This window comes from Salarias fasciatus, chromosome 2, assembly GCF_902148845.1.
Source record: "Salarias fasciatus chromosome 2, fSalaFa1.1, whole genome shotgun sequence".
Lineage (NCBI taxonomy): Eukaryota > Metazoa > Chordata > Actinopteri > Blenniiformes > Blenniidae > Salarias > Salarias fasciatus.
Window position 1 is genome coordinate 32984582 of NC_043746.1, and position 16924 is coordinate 33001505.

At 49.7% G+C, this 16924-nt stretch overlaps 1 protein-coding gene across 3 annotated transcripts in view; it reads left to right on the forward strand.

Moving 5' to 3' along the window:
• Positions 1 to 315: 315 nt before the first annotated feature.
• Positions 316 to 16924, forward strand: part of uvssa (UV-stimulated scaffold protein A) — a 21683-nt gene continuing 5074 nt past the window's right edge. For 2 of the 3 annotated variants that reach the window (XM_030111549.1, XM_030111560.1), the window contains exons 1-9: positions 316 to 469; positions 1663 to 1774; positions 1887 to 2040; positions 2112 to 2288; positions 2402 to 2522; positions 2592 to 3143; positions 3448 to 3557; positions 3657 to 3785; positions 13048 to 13153. In XM_030111549.1, the coding sequence (XP_029967409.1) occupies positions 1665 to 1774; positions 1887 to 2040; positions 2112 to 2288; positions 2402 to 2522; positions 2592 to 3143; positions 3448 to 3557; positions 3657 to 3785; positions 13048 to 13153 (1459 nt within the window). In that variant the 5' untranslated portion in view covers positions 316 to 469; positions 1663 to 1664. The remainder of the gene's footprint in view (positions 470 to 1662; positions 1775 to 1886; positions 2041 to 2111; positions 2289 to 2401; positions 2523 to 2591; positions 3144 to 3447; positions 3558 to 3656; positions 3786 to 13047; positions 13154 to 16924) is intronic. The other variant, XM_030111567.1, reaches the window with a different exon arrangement.

The window sequence follows — 16924 nt, forward strand, 5'->3', positions numbered from 1 at the left end:
CCAACCAAAAAAGGTGAAGCATGTCTTTTATTCGGATTTTAATTTGATTTGAAGAATCTTAAAAGCATTTTTTTAACTGGATTTGTGTGTGGACAGTCCAGAAAAAAATATTCTCTGAAATCTTATATTCTGATTTAAGGATGTCACAAATCTGAGAAAAACCTCATAATAAAATGTTTAAGACATTTCCCCAGTAGTTCTAGTTTTATTCCATAATAATGACTTAAGAACAGTGCTTTCCAACTCCGCCAGCAGGGGGCAGTCATGACATTTTAGTTTCACAAGGATGTAAACAGAAGAAGAAGAAGAGGCGGAAGTAGAGGAAGGCAGATGACAGTAGAATCAGTTTTGTGCTGTTAAACTCAACAAAACAGCCCAAAATCATTTTAAACAACATTTATCATGACTAGAAATAAGACCCGGAGTTAATATTTGAGAGCTTCAGAGGTCCAGAGCCAGAGAGAATTGGGTGAGTTGACAATGTTTACATGCTGTTAGCATTTTGGTGCTAACTCTGAGCTAGCTCCCACTGGTCCTTTGTATTTATAGAAACCAAATATGAGCCTGTTTCCACTCCAGACGCTCCCAGTGCTGAATCAGTATGACTACAGACTGCACTCTGACGCTTTTGGAAATATTTCTTTTCATCATCTTTTCTTTCATCTTTACATCTTTTCTCTTCAATCTTCTGTTTATATGGCATTGTGTTGCTTTATGAGTCAGCCAAGGAAAACTCACATCATTACATGGAAATGTTAAATGTTGATTCACGTGCTCTGTAGGTTTTTATAGATAAAATAACCTGCAAACTGTATAACTTAGATAGTTGATGTGCAGTAAATGTACCTAATATCTCATGTCGTGATGGTTTTATGCCCCTTTTGTTACATTTTAACGCAAAATGAAAACCCAGATTACAGGAGAATGTTGAAACGAAGCTCACAGATACAGACGAGATCACAAAACGCATGAAAACTTCTATTTATTTTATTAATTTTCTGGAAATATAATTTGATTTAATGTTGTATACCACAGCTTTATTGAGGAACTCGATTCCTTAACTTAGTTCATGAGTGTCCACTCATGTGCTCTTCTCTGTATCAGACTGAACCTTTTGATCACAGGAATTGTTGTTTTTTCATGTACAGTCAGTATTTTTTACAGTGTGAAAGAGGACAGGGAACACAACACATCAGAGAATCAGTTCTACAACATGTCCACACAAGTCCAGAAGACAATGCACAGAAGATGTCACCACTCGTTTTGCTCATTTGGCTCATTTTTGGATATTCTCTCATGTTTGAACCCTTTTTAACAACAGTCACATGGTGGTTATAACAATAAGTAATAAAGACCGAAAGACAGGAAATACAATAAACATGAAATCAAAGCAGCACTGAGCTTCAGTGTCAGTTAATAAAGTGAATGTTGTTAGCAGCTCAGGGCCAGTTTACTGTGAATATGGATCCTGAATGTAATGAAAGGTGTTGATCGTATTGTGAAACACACGCTGCATACTTCAAGGGCATTCATGATTAATTCATGACAACTCCTCCACCTCGGTGGCTTTGGATGGCAGCGTTTGTCAGTCAGTTAACCATTTCTTGTGACCGTTGATGGTTCGCGTGGGAGTGTCTCGGTCTCTCCTCTTCCTGTGTTCAGGGATGGAGCCCTCTCAGAGGGAGCGGCTCTCCCAGCTGGTGGAGGAGCTGACCACATCCGGACGGCCGCAGCTCGACCAGGACAAGATGAAGGAGGTCAAGAAGATCTGCAAGTGTGTTTCCTTTATGGATCCATATATCAGCTTCCCTTTAAAACCTGTCTCGTTGGTTTAGGTTCCTCTGAGCCTGAGCTTCTCCTTTAAAGCCGTCTCCTCATCCTCCCAGAGTCTCCACCGACTGCGTGGACCACGTGTACCGCTCGCTGATGTCCCAGCTGAACCAGGACCACGCCGAGATCCGCCTGTCCGCCTTCCAGGTGGCCAGCGAGCTCTTCTCCAGGTCCCACCACTTCAGGACGCTGCTGGTGGACAACTTCCAGGTGAGTGTGGCGCTCTGACACCCGTCACCCGGCTCCTCCCCCTCCTCCTCCTCCTCCTCCTCCGCCTGCAGGAGTTCCTGGAGCTGACGGTGGAGACGGACCTGGAGCAGCCCCTCCCCCCTCCTAAAGAAGTGTCCAGGAAGCTGAAGGCGCTGTCCATCCAGACCGTGCAGTCGTGGCAGGCGGCGTACGGCTCCGCCTACAAGAAGCTGGCTCTGGGGTATCATTTCCTGAAGCAGGTGAAGAAGGTGAGGAGAGAAGGACACACACATGTAATGACAGAGTGTAAGTGAAGAATTAAATGAAGGAAGGGGTGTGTGAGGCGTTGACAGTCCGGCCCGCGGCGTCTGTGCGGTTGCAGGTGGACTTCCAGGACGCCGAGGCTCGGACGGTCGCAGAGAGGAGGAGGGAGGAGGACAGGCGCAGCAAGATGGAGAGAATCTACAGAGAGAGGGTGGAGGCGGCCACCAAGGACATGGAGGGTGAGGACCTCAGCGCCACAGCTGGCCGCCAGATGTTTCCGCCTGAGACTCACTTTGTGGTTCTGTCAGAGTGGCAGCAGGAGATCCAGGACACGCTGACCGAGATGGAGAGCTGCCTCCAGCTGCTCTTCCCACAGTTCAGCCTGCAGCTGCACCACAGCAGGACCACCGGGGGGCCGCCAGAGACCGGCGGGACCACCGGGGGGCCGCCAGAGACCGGCGGGACCACCGGGGGGCCGCCAGAGACCGGCGGGACCACCGGGGGGCCGCCAGAGACCGGCGGGACCACCGGGGGGCCGCCAGAGACCGGCGGGACCACTGAGGGTCCAACGGAGACCGGAGGGACCACTGAGGGTCCAACGGAGACCGGAGGGACCACTGAGGGTCCACAAGAGCCCAGCAGGGCCCCTGAGAGTCCGCCAGATCAGGAGCAACCCTGCTGCAGCAGGGAGCTGAGGAGCCAGGAGGAGGAGGAAGAAGAAGAGGAGGGGGAGGAGGGGGAGGAGGAGGAGGAAGACGAGGAAGACGAGGAAGAGGAGGAGCAGCCAGGTGGAGACTCGTTCATCAGGAACTCCGGGCTGGTCTCTCACTCCTACAGTCTGGACCTGAACCTCAGTCCCGGTCAGTTCACCCTCACACATGATCAAAGTATTCAGGACTTTAAGAAGGCCTCATGTTATGTTTATCATGGCTCTCTGATAAATGTAACATGGTAGAGTGCTCGTCTGTCAGTTGTAGAGGTGTCCTTGAGCAAGGCACTGAAGCTCAGACTGCTCCCGGTGGAAGAATCCCAGTGAGGTGTTAGTCTGAGCGGAGCTAACTGCAGGTTTTAGGATGTGGCAGGTTGGAGTCAGGGCGTTCAGCTCTTTATCCCCCAGATGGAGACGAGCGGAGCTGTGAGTGGACGTCTGTCTCTGTCCTGCAGGTCTTCATCTGAAGGAGACGGAGGACAACGAGCCGGTGGTTTCCACGGTGATAGACCTGCACCGCCTCATCACCACCAAACACCTGCCGGCGGTGCAGAGCTGGGTGCAGGTGGGTGCTCCGCTCAGCTGGGGGGGGGCAGGGTCCTCCGCTGTGTGTAAACTGTGTGTGTGTGTGTGTGTGTGTGTGTGTGTGTGTGTGTGTGTGCAGCTGTTCACCCGGTCCGGCGCCGATCAGCAGCTCCTGAGGCGAGCTCTGGACCTGAAGATGTCTTTAGAGGCCGTGCTGCAGAAACACCAGGAGCTGCACATCGACTACAAGACCCGGGTCCGCAGAGTGGTACGTCCCACAATGCACTGCAGCACACACACACCACGTCTCCTCTTCCTGGAAACCCTCCAGACGGCCTCTGGCGAGCCCTGCTGAGCCCTTCTCCAAAACCCGACTGAGTGAAACTCGCATTTTGTTTAATTCTAACTCATTTTATTTCAACTTTTCATTTAGTTGAACTTATTCTCCATAAACATTAAAAAAATCCACTTTATTTCTACAACACTTAAAAACCAGAGAAGTGAAGCTGAACGATCCTCGTCTGTCTCACCATTTAAAACGACTCAAACTGCAGCAAAATAAAAACTTCCACCTCTTATAAGGTTGTTGCTCTGCTGACATTTCGGTTTAAAAGTGTATTCAGTGACTTTTATTCCCAACTATGACACTTTAATGTTCATATGTGACTATTCACTTGCAGAATAGTCTTGAAGCTTTGGCTTTGAGCAGAGCTGCTGTTGTTGTGAGGTCTGACCGGCAGGTGGCAGCAGAGCACCGCGCATGGACTCAGTGAGGAACTGTGACCACAGGTGGGAGGCGCGGTGGTTCTTCTCATGGGCTCCATCTAGTGGCGATGGGGAGAAGCGCAGCTCGTGGTGCTGCTCAGTGGGGGGAGTGTAGGGGGCGGTGGGGTTAGGGGGGGCTTCAGACTGTCAACCTGGACCCTGACAGTCCACATCAGGCTCACCTGGAATCGAACCAGGGTCCTTCTGATTGTGAAATAAGGGGAAACTCCTGGAGCAGAGCCACAGCGTTTTTAATCCAGTGGCTGAAAACATGGAAAAGTGACATTTGTTTTGAGTCTGTCCACTCAGAGACCTGCACCAACAAGAAAAGAGGAGTTTTTTCACATCCTCCACGAGATAAGCTTCTCTGTCACGTCGTTCTTGTGGACGTTAGACAGAGGAGCTTTTTACTTTTTTGCTGTTTTAATGTTGTTCACTATTTCCCCCTGTTGTTAGCAGCTTTAACATTTACAACATATAAGCTGCTTTTAGCATTTTGAACTACTCAGTGTATTTTAAGCTGTTTTTACCCGTTTGCCTTTTTTACCGTCTTTTAAACGGTGGCTATTTGAGGGTCTTGGCTCTGTCAGCCTGCGGGGGCGCTGTGTGACGGGTCAGAGAGTCCTGCAGGCCCACATGTGGCTCTACAGCTGGATCGCGGCGCCTCGCCGGCCGTGTGTGACGGCTGTCTGGACCGGTGTGTTTGTGGTGAGAAGCCTCCGTCCTGCAGATGAAGATACCTGAGAGGTGGGACGGTAACGAGGCCTGGTGGGGGGGTTCCCCCCCGCCGCCCCCCAGCAGCACTAATGTGGCTCCCGTCCTGACAGCTGACGGCTCCGCCTGCCTGCCGAGGAGGAAACGAGGCGCAGAGCGCCCTCCCTCCAGACAGAGCCAATGACAGCGCGGCGCCGCGCGGCTTCCAGAAAGTTGCGAGCGTGTGAATCCATGTGTGAGCGAAGTGACAGTGACAGAGCGCCGGGCCGGGCCGGGCTGGGCCGGGCCGGGCCTGGTTATCGCTGTCAGGACCGGCCGGGCCCCGCTCCGCTCCCCCTCTCACTCTTTATCATAATTAGCTTTTCTCTTTTAGCCTTAAAAGGCCTTGTGTTACCAGAGCCGGCTCTCAGGACAGTCCCCCCCACAACGCACAGAGCCAGCCCCCCCCCCCCCGCCGCTCAGACCTGGGGGGGCCGGGGGGTAAAACCTGAATGCTGGAAGTTTAACGTCCTAAAAATGTTTAAAATGAATTATGGCAGAAAATAACTCCAATCTAAAAAAAGCCTCTGCTCCAAAACACTGTTGCATTCTGGGTAACAGCATGGTTTGGAGGCTAATGCTAGTCAGCTAGCCGCCATGGCAGCGTCGCCCGTTGGTCAGCGGTGTGTTGTTTCGCCTCTCTGAAGAAACGTGTTTAAAAAAAAATCAGTGTTTTCATTGAAATTCTGACCGTTTGCGGTCAGACTGTCGTCTCCTGTGGGCCGGTTCTGGTCCACGGGCCAGATGTTGGACACCCCTGATCTAAACAGTCTGTGTGTTGGCTTTAATGAAGCTGTCAGACGAAGCTGTGAAGTGAAGTGTCATTAGAAAGTGTGTGAGTGAACCAGAGGTTCCACAGTGCGGCCCCCCCCACCCCCGCTGGACTGGACCCCCCCAGCCCCCCAGCCCGGGATCAGACTTGCAGACTTATTTAAAGGTATCTGTGTTTGTAGCAGTGTGTTCAGTCACTGGGAGCTCCATCCATACAGGCCAGGGCCTTGTTTACTGCTGATAACCCATCTTATCACCGCACAATGGATGTGGCCGCCTGTTTCCCTCTGCAGATAAACAAAGAGAGACCATCCCTCCTCCCCCCTCCTCCCTTCGCCCCCCCTCCTCCCCCCTCCCTGTGGACATCCATCCTGCGGGTCGTGCGGCCCGCTCCGTCTCCCCCCCCTCCCCGAGCCCCGGCTTTGTTTATCGCTCCTCTGAAGGAGCCGAGTCCACGGAGTCCGGCTGACCCCGAACGCCTCGTGCACAAACACGCGCCACGGCGGCGAGAAAGTTTGACAGCAGCGGGGCAGCGGCCGATCGCGTCCAGAAAAACAGGACGGGTGTGAGAGTGCAGCCCAGCTGAGGGCCCCTCCAGCTGAATGGATTCTAATGACTGTTTTGATCACAGATCGCGGCGGCGGCGAGGGGGGAAGTGGAGCAGACAGCCGGGGAGAAGCTCCGGGCCGGCTAATAGACCTGCCAGGCTGGGTTAGTGGAATAAAGATGTCACCTTATACATCATACGAGCTGACTGCTCCTCAGAGACGGGCCCGGAGGAGGAGGAGCGGCCCGGATCCCCGGGGACCGTTCAGAGCCGCTAATGAATAGAGGAGCGGCGGTAATAGAGACGTGGGACGTGGCGGGGAATGAAAGGCCGGGCAGGTCGCTCTCCGCGCCAAGCTGCAGGACTAATCAGTTTATAAATATGTTGGAATCAATCAGACGGCGGATCAGACGGAGCGGAGGATCAGTTCAGCTGAACTGACAGAGCAGAGGCTCAGCGCCGACACCCTCTGTCTGCTGGAGGGAAAACGCCTGGAGGCTGCTCACATGTTCTGGAATGTCAAACTGTTCACTGGAGGATGAGCTCCAGAACTTCAGGAACCCTCTGAGACGTCATGATCAGCAGCTAGCTCCTGAACTCATCACAGAACACTGGGCAACACTGCTGGGCTTTCCTCACTGCTCTCACACGATTCCTTTAAGTTACTCACAGCAACGACCTCGTGATGTTCACAGTCCAATACTGCTAATGCTAAACATGTAGCATCTACTAATGCTAAACATGTAGCATCTACTAATGCTAAGCCTGTGGCCACCAGCTAATGTTAAACCTATATTATCTTCTAATGTGAAACATGTAGCCACCAACTAATGCTAAAGCTGTAGCCACCAGCTCACTAAACATGTAGGTACCTGCTAATGCCAAACATGTAGCCACCACCTAATGCTAAACCTATATCATCTTCTAATGCTAAACATGTAGCTACCTGCTAATGCTAAACATGTAGCTACCTGCTAATGCTAAACATGTAGCTACCTGCTAATGCTAAACCTGAAGCCACCTGCTAATGCTTAACATGAAGCCACCAGTTAATGCAAATATTTTGTATCCTAATATTTTACGAGTATCAGATGTAATGTACACACTTGATGACATTCGTAAAGAAAAACAAAAACGCAATTTTTTTTGTGTCGCCACACTTCACATAGTTTTTAAGAGCAGCTGATTGAGGAAACTGTCCCCTGGTGGATATTCTGACAATTTTGCGGTGTTTAGAGTAAAGCAACAAATAAGTAAATAAGTGTTTGCAAAAATGGCCAAACACTGTTTGTAATAGCCACTGTGTGTGTGTGTGTGTGTGTGTGTGTGTGTGTGTGTGTGTGTGTGTGTGTGTGTGTGTGTGTGTGTGTGTGTGTGTGTGTGTGTGTGTGTGTGTAATATTCAGAGTGTGACTGTGTTTATGAAAGCATTTGTGTATAATGTGTTCATTAAGCTAACTGTTTTTAACTCGTCCTCGCTTAAAGAAAATGTCTTTTGATAATGGCACCATTAAAGACATTTTCCATTTCAGCTTAAATGTAGAACGAAATAATCTGTGTGTGTGTGTGTGTGTGTGTGTGTGTGTGTGTGTGTGTGTGTGTGTGTGTGTGTGTGTGTGTGTGTGTGTAGCCAGGTGGAAAGCTATATTAACCTGTCAGAGCAGACAATAGAGACATCTCTTCAGGCTCTTTCACCTCCTCTGGTCTCCTCTCCTCCGTTTTTCTTTAACTTCCTCCTCCTCCTTCGCTCCTGCTCCTGCCCTGTGTGATGTTTAACCCCCCCTCCCGCCCGGTGTGATGTTACCCCCCCCTCCTGCCATCCACCTGACTTATGGCTGTGCAGTAATAATTTGCCAGACCTTGGCAGGCTGGCTGTACATTAGCATATAAATAGCAGATGCACTGAGTGCCCATCACAGTCGACTACATTTAATTTTTGGTTTATAAGATTGAATGGGTTTTTAAACGCAGTGCCATCAAACTTGCCAAGAGACAAATGAAGTCAGGGGAGCAGTTGTCTGAGGCGGTGCCCTCACATCATTTTTAGAAAGGATAAGAGTCTTACTTGAGGAGGGGGAGGGTGGAGGCACACCTGTGGAGGCTGCAGAGTGCTTTAGCTTCTGCTCATGTTCAGAGTTGTGAGTACAGCTGTCAGTCTGCTGCAGATACTTCACACCAGAGGACGGAGGCAGCTTAACACGCTCCTCCACCTTTTTACTGACACCGACGACACGCAGTCCTCAGTGACGCTGAGCGGAGTGAGCCTCAGTCACAGCAGCGGTGTCCAACATGCAGCTGGTGGGCCATAGCGGGGCCGTCACAGGGTCCAATCTGGACCTTGGGCGAGTGGGGGGCATAAGCCTCCACATAATGAAAACATGGAACTAACTCTAACCATGCAGCCACGGGCTAACTCTAAACATGTAGCTATGGGCCAACACTAAACATGTAGCCACCAGCTAATTCTAAACATGTAGCCACAAGCTAACTCTAAACATGTAGCCACAAGCTAACTCTAAACATGTAGCCACCAGCTAACTCTAAACATGTAGCCACAAGTTAACTCTAAACATGTAGCCACAAGCTAACTCTAAATATGTAGCCACAAGTTAACTCTAAACATGTAGCCACAAGCTAACTCTAAACATGTAGCCACCAGCTAACTCTAAACATGTAGCCACAAGTTAACTCTAAACATGTAGCCACAAGTTAACTCTAAACATGTAGCCACCTGCTAACTCTAAACATGTAGCTATGGGCCAACACTAAACATGTAGCCACCAGCTAACTCTAAACATGTAGCCACAAGCTAACTCTAAACATGTAGCCACAAGTTAACTCTAAACATGTGTAGCCACAAGCTAACTCTAAACATGTAGCTATGGGCTAACACTAAACATGTAGCCACCAGCTAACTCTAAACATGTAGCCACAAGCTAACTTTAAACATGTTGCCACAAGCTAACTTTAAACATGTAGCCACAAGTTAACTCTAAACATGTGTAGCCACAAGCTAACTCTAAACCTGTAGCCACCGGCTAACTGTAAACCTGTAGCCATCGGCTAACTCTAACTCTAAACCTTTAGCTACTGGCTAACTCTAAACATGTAGCCACAAGCTAACACTAAACATGTAGCCATCAGCTAACTTTAAACATGTAGCCACCAGCTAACTCTAAACATGTAGCCACAAGCTAACTTTAAACATGTTGCCACAAGCTAACTTTAAACATGTAGCCACAAGTTAACTCTAAACATGTGTAGCCACAAGCTAACTCTAAACCTGTAGCCACCGGCTAACTGTAAACCTGTAGCCATCGGCTAACTCTAACTCTAAACCTTTAGCTACTGGCTAACTCTAAACATGTAGCCACAAGCTAACACTAAACATGTAGCCATCAGCTAACTTTAAACATGTAGCCACAAGCTAACTCTAAACCTGTAGCCACCAGCTAACTCTAAACATGTAGCTATGGGCTAACACTAAACATGTAGCCACCAGCTAACTCTAAACATGTAGCCACAAGTTAACTCTAAACATGTGTAGCCACAAGCTAACTCTAAACATGTAGCCACCAGCTAACTCTAAACATGTAGCTATGGGCTAACACTAAACATGTAGCCACCAGCTAACTCTAAACATGTAGCCACAAGCTAACTTTAAACATGTAGCCACAAGTTAACTCTAAACATGTGTTGCCACAAGCTAACTCTAAACCTGTAGCCACCGGCTAACTGTAAACCTGTAGCCATCGGCTAACTCTAATTCTAAACCTTTAGCTACTGGCTAACTCTAAACATGTAGCCACAAGCTAACACTAAACATGTAGCCATCAGCTAACTTTAAACATGTAGCCACAAGCTAACTCTAAACCTGTAGCCACCGGCTAACTGTAAACCTGTAGCTACCGGCTAACTCTAACTCTAAACCTTTTAGCCACCGGCTAACACTAAACATGTAGCCACAAGCTAACTGTAAACCTTTAGCCATGGGCTAACTCTAAACATGTAGCCAGGGATTGTTCCATGCTGGAAGGAGGATCTTTGGTTGTTTCCAGACTGTGAGCTCACTCAGAGGGTCGTATCAGTGAAGGTAAAACAGTTTTTGTCTTGGTGGTCCAGACCTTTGTCGTGCAGCGTAGTGAATTAAAGCGTCTGTTTCCAGCTGTGTAATATCCAGTGTGTCAGAGCGAATTGACTGTGTTAGTCCTGGATTATTTGTGGAAGAACAGATTAATGGCGAGCAGGACGTGACTTCAGCCCATTTCCTCGGTGATGTTCAGTCAGTTGGACGGCCTCCTCGCCCATCGCGCCGGGTTTATTCCCCGGCTGACGAACGGCCGTGCCTTTAGCGGCCGATTCCAGCACATCTCTTTTTATTTGCTAGTTAAAGCGCTGCTTATTTTTCTTCCTTTTGCTCTTTTCCCGGTGGGGATCTCCTTTCTTTTATCTGTGAGTAAACACTGCCATTACAGTAACACATCTCCCTGCTTTACTTAAACAACTTTTTTTATTTATCCGCCTCCTGCGAGGAACTCTTTTTATTTCTATCTCCTCCTGTTTTTAATGTTCTACTTCCCAATATTTGTTTTGTCCCTTTTCCTATTACACTGACACATGGCTGCGCTTCACTTTCCCCATCACTTCTAATTTGTCGGCTGAATCTGGTGTCTGCGCGTGTGTGTGTGTGTGTGTGTGTGTGTTTTATCTGCTGTGTGTTACTGTGATTTTCACTCCATAGAATAAACCAAAGCTCTGTTAAAATGCAAAGCAGCCTCTCCACCCCTCCACCCTCCGCCCGCAGCCGAGGAATGGAGGCCATATTTTAGCCCCGCCGCCCGTCAGCACAATGTTTCTGGAGGAAAAGCTAATTCTGCGGCGAGACTTACGGCCGCGCCGGGCCGGCCGACAGCGCTCGATGCTATCGGGATTAAATTAAGGTGAATTAGAGACAAAGAGGCAGCGAGCGGGGGGAGAGGGATGATGTTAGGGCAGGGTTTTCCTCCCGCTGGGTGATCACTTCTTCGTCTCGGGTCGTCGATCAGAGCCGAAGAAACCCACAGAGGCCAGAGCCGTGGAGCCTCGGACAAACTTCACCCTGCTCTTTAACGCGCTCCACTCAGAGTGATCAGTTCAGTCAGAGTGATCAGTTCAGTCAGAGTGATCAGAGTGAACTGGTCACTCTGATTGAACTCTGACTCATAGATTCATACAGAGCTCATATAGATTGCTCTAATATACATGAACGAAGACAAACACAGACTTACAGCAGTTTTCGTGAGGTGGACACTCACTGACAGTGTTCACAGCTCTCAAAAGGCCCACTCTGCTATGAGAGAATGATTTTTTTTTTTTTTTTTAAAAAAAGAATCCATGTTTTCCTTGAAATTGGGATTGTGTGTGTTTCCAGTGAGTGAAGATGCTGTTTAATCTAAACTGACAGCTTCAGAGAGACTTCCTCCGTGCTCTCTCTGAACATGCACAATCAAACGTGTTTTTTTTTTTCTTTTTTCCAAATGAAAACAGTGTTGGCTTTAAACTCCATCAGTGTTTCATCGGCCGCCATTAAAACAGCTCCTGTGGTGCTTCATTCTGTTCTTCACCTCAGCGTGTTGCTGTGGAGGCCTCGTCCCTCCGGCCCCCCTCAGAGCGGGGGGAGGGGGGAATGGGGGGGTTAATGAGAGCTAATTAGACTTTAATTGTTGAGCGGCTTGTTAACTGAACGCTGCCGATTGTAATATGAAGCCTTTAATTGGTCTGAATGCGCCGGAGCAAAAGGTGCACGGCGCAGGTTCTGTGGCACGGTTAACTGCAGCTGGAACTGTGTGTGTGTGTGTGTGTGTGTGTGTGTGTGTGTGTGTGTGTGTGTGTGTGTGTGTGTGTGTGTGTGTGTGTGTGTGTGTGTGTGTGTGTGTGTGTGTGTGTGTGTGTGTGGTTATGGGGGGGTTGTTTCACTGATCATTCAAGGACTCATCATTTGTAAACTAATTCTCACATTTTAATGGGCTTTATCAGCAGCGGCACAGCAGCCCTGTATCACACACACACACACACACACACACACACACACACACACACTCACACTCTAATGAAAAAGAGGCCCTTGGGAATAAGAGGTTAGTTTAACGTTAGGTTTTACTGCGCCTCATAACACTAATCACTGTGATTATTATGCTGCTAAAGTGGAGTGTGTGTCCTCAGCTGTTAAAGGAGTAGCAACACACACACACACACGCAGACACACACACACACACACACTCTTCCATTTGTGTTATGGAAATGACCCCTGTGTGTGTTTGGGGTGTTGTGTTCTGCATTGTAGCCCAGCCGATGGCTGACACCCTCGGCAGGAAATTAAAAACCATAAATTTAGCTTTATGCTGATAGCAGCTCATCTCACACACACACACACGCACACACACACGCACACACACAGAGGAGAGAAACAGCAGGAATGTGAGCTGTGTGTTGATATTTGCTGTTTGGAGGCTGATTTCTATCAAACCCATCCAGTCGTGTATCATGTTAAATCCATTTTCCTCAGAATTCTGAGGGAGGATGGTTTTTCAGAAGACATTTGTCCTGAAAGTGAATCAGTCTGGGAGAAAAAGCCCAGTTTGCTTTGAGGTTTTTAGTTTGAAGGAATGACAGAGTGTTAGAGAGCGTGAGGCTGAACCTGAGCTGCTCTTCATCAGATGAAAGCTGGAGACGACCAGAGCGAGGACGAGGACGACTTCGACGAGGTTCCTGAAAAGGAAGGCTACGAGCCGTACATTCCAGAGCACCTCCGAGCCGAGTACGGTGAGGTTCCACACACACACACACGTGCACCGCCGCGCTCCCCCGACCTGCCGACACGTGCACAAACAGTGAGGTTAAGCCACAAAAGGAGACCTGCTGCCGCTCTAATCTCCGGAGATTCACACACCAGGTCTGCAAACAAACACACACGCTGTTCAAAGGGCGGCGCCCGGCAGCTGCTGGCCTGCAGGTGAGCTTCTCTTTAATGCTCCTTCAGTGGCTTTACTTCCACTCCTCAGGCCCCTCCAGGACACCTCATGAACGTCTCTGTATATTTACTCTGGGTTTCAGCTTATTGGACGGGCCCTCCGGCCCGGCGGCCCGCTGACAGGCGGCTTTGTGCCAGCTGTGTGAGGTTTTACGGCTGCGAGCGGCGTGGAGCTCGGTGGCTGCTCGCCAGAACAAATGGATTGTAAATAGAGACGTTAGTGCGAATCGTCACATGGTTCCTGCTCAGGAGTCAGATGCTCGGAGCTTTATGCTGCAGCTTTGCTGCTGTTGCAGTAACTGTCCAGTAGATGTCAGTGTTTGACAGCAGAAAGCTGCTACAGTCGGTGAGCAGGCCTCCAGCTGCGGGGATTTCCCCGGAAAGCTGCCGGGGCGTCTCCCCGGGTTCGTCTCGCCTCCTGCTGACTGCTCGCTGTGGTTCGCTCTGATCGGGATGCAGCGCAGCTTTGTAATGGAGACAGATCGGAGCTTTTCCGCCAGCATTTCCCCGTGTATCACTGACAGATGTGCCCTGTCAACACATCCGTTTCCCTTCTCACACACACACACACACACACACACACACACACACACACACACACACACACGCGCACTGAGCCAGCGGTGGCTCTCTGCCTCTGGTCCGACCTGTATGGATCATGTCTGGCCTCCAGGCAGCTCTCTGGATCACAGATCAAATGTAGAGATCAATAACCCGGTGCCAGCTCGCCTTATTGCTACGTCAGCTACATCTCTTTTCTTTTCCATAAACGTCCCGGGCCATGTGAACGCCGCTGGGCGGGCAGGTGAGCGTGGCGGCGGCGCGGGACTCGTGTAGCGACTGTATTTATGTGTCTGCCTTAATGACGCCGTCACGGAACACGCCGTCGACGGAGCACTTATTGCTGGGTCAGCCGTGTTATTGCGGCCGCGGCGGTGACCTCTGACCTCCGCCGGGCGCTCGCCGCGGCTTCCCCGGGTCTTTACATTCATCCTGAGCCTCCTGTGTACCTGAGGAGCCGGCCGCCCCCTGCACTCCCACCTCCCTCCATCACTAATCAATTAGATGCTCCAGTAATTAGATTGTATCTGATGGCCCAAAACAGCTGTGTGTGTGTGAGTGTGTGTGTGTGTGTGTGTGTGTGTGTGTGTGTCAGGGTGATTAGTGGGCTCGGTAATGATCTAGAGTGGCCGTACCAAATTAACAATGCAACCTCTTTAATGAGCCCCTATTAGCCTGGCACCCACATTTTTACCACCCACCTCTCTCTCTCTCTCACACACACACACACACACACACACACACACACACACACACTCACACTCATAAAGAAGTGGATAACTGCGATGGAGAAGCTGGTGAGCCTCCAGACTGTTGGAGGACGCCGTATCTCAAGTTTTTTTTGCACTCCTCACACTTCAAATTTCAAAATAAGATGTTCTCTTGCTCTTCTCCTCCGCCACCCTGCTGTGACGGTCCAGCCAGACCCTCTGAATGTCCTCCAGGCTGATGTTGCTCCTGGTGCCTCCTGCTCTCCTCCTCGCTCTCCTCTCACTCCCTCCATCTCGCTGTGTCAGTGGATCACATTCATCATTCCTCTACATTTCCTCTGCTCTTTGTTTGCTCCTCTCCCATTTCTCCCACACTTCATCTGCTCCTCCTGCTTCCTCTCTCTCTGTCTCCACCCTCTGTCCTGTTCTGTCATCCTGATTATCAGTCCTCTTATCCCCCTCTCTGCTGTCAGGACACTATCTCTCTCTCTCTCTCTCTCTCTCTCTCTCTCCCTCTCTCTCTCTCTCTCTCTCTCTCTCTCAAATTAACATTTTAATTACAGGCCCTGCTTAACCCGGGAAAATCAATACCTCTTTCCGCCTTTCCTCTGCCTCTTTCTCTCAAACCCCGTTAACCCCCCCCACTTTTCTCTCTTTTTCTCAAGCAACCCCCTCACACACACACACACACACACACACACACACACACACACACACACACACACACACACACTCACACACATGCTTCCTACCATTGATCTGTGTCTTAACATCCACAGCATCCAGACAAACCTCTGCCATTTGGCCGTCTGAATGGAGCAGATTGAGTCGGTGTTTCTCCATCCGACACCCGGAGAAGGAGAGGGAGGGATGATAGGAGGAGAGAGAGAGAGAGAGAGAGAGAGAGAGAGAGAGAGAGAGAGAGAGAGAGAGAAACCTGGAGATGTAAAGTGAGTTGAGTTGAGTGTTCCAGCTGTCAATGGAGCTGGTTTGGTCCAGACCCTGGTGGGCCAGACCCTGGTGGGGCCAGACCCTGGTGGGTCCAGACCCTGGTGGGTCCAGACCCTGGTGGGGCCAGACCCTGGTGGGGCCAGACCCTGGTGGGCCAGACCCTGGTGGGTCCAGACCCTGGTGGGGCCAGACCCTGGTGGTCCAGACCCTGGTGGGGCCAGCGGAGGACACGAGGACCTGTTCCTCACTCTGCTAGGTTCAAGTCACATGAGGACACGGGTCAACAAGCAGAAAAAAATGTGTTTACACGCCAACGTTTGATGGCAGGAATGCTGAAAACCACGTAGCTTTGAGGAAAGATGCATTTTAGCCCGTTTCCAAGGAGACGCGACATTTTCAACAAGTTCCACTTTGGGAGGCGTTTTCAAAAAGTTGCTTTTTCAGTAGCTCTGCTGCTCCGTTGTTGTGCAAACAGATGCCTAAAATGCTTCCGTTTTCCATCTTCTCTTGAAAAAACATTATCTAGCATCCAGGTCAGACTGGATGATCAGTCAGTAGACGACCTGCAGAGCGCCACATGCTAGCAGAGGATCAGCAGACAGTTCTGCCTGGAGCCTGTGAGGGCCGGTAGCTCGCTAAGCTAACAGACGGGTCGAAGACGAGGGAAGTCAAGTGACGACTCAGACAGGAAGTCTTTTTGTGGTGGATCTGCTCTGGACTGTAGCTGAAGTGGTTTAAACATCACCATGTACGGACAGTCTCCCGCCGTGCTAACATGCTAACATGCTAACATGCTAACATGAGCCGTGTGGCCGTGAAGAGCCTCTGAAGTGGAGCTCAGGCTTCATCATGTGTGGGATTACTGCTTCCCTCTGATCTCACCTGCCCCGCTCAGCCCCCAGAGACCACACACACACACACACACACACACACACACACACACACACACACACACACACACACACACACACACTCAAAGACATGCCTTACTCTGACGTGTGCTGCTGTTGGCGTGTCCTTTCTGCTGTAAATAAGTCAGGTCTGCTGAATAGCATCAGGATGTGACTCAAGCAACAAAACACTGTTGTTTGGAGCGTTTGGAAATTTCATCAGGTCAACAAAACTTTCTGGAACTCCACTTGGAAAAAAAAACCACTCCAAAACAACACAGTAAACCATTTTATAATGTTTTTTTTGTTGTTGAACTCTGCATGTGTTTCGTGAAGAGCCTCCTCTCTGATGTATCAGCTGGTTTTATTCACGCCTCTTTCCAGTCAGTTTAATGATGAAAGTGGGAAAGTCTGTGTGTGCAGATGATGTTGTCTTTTTGGCTGAAAGCTC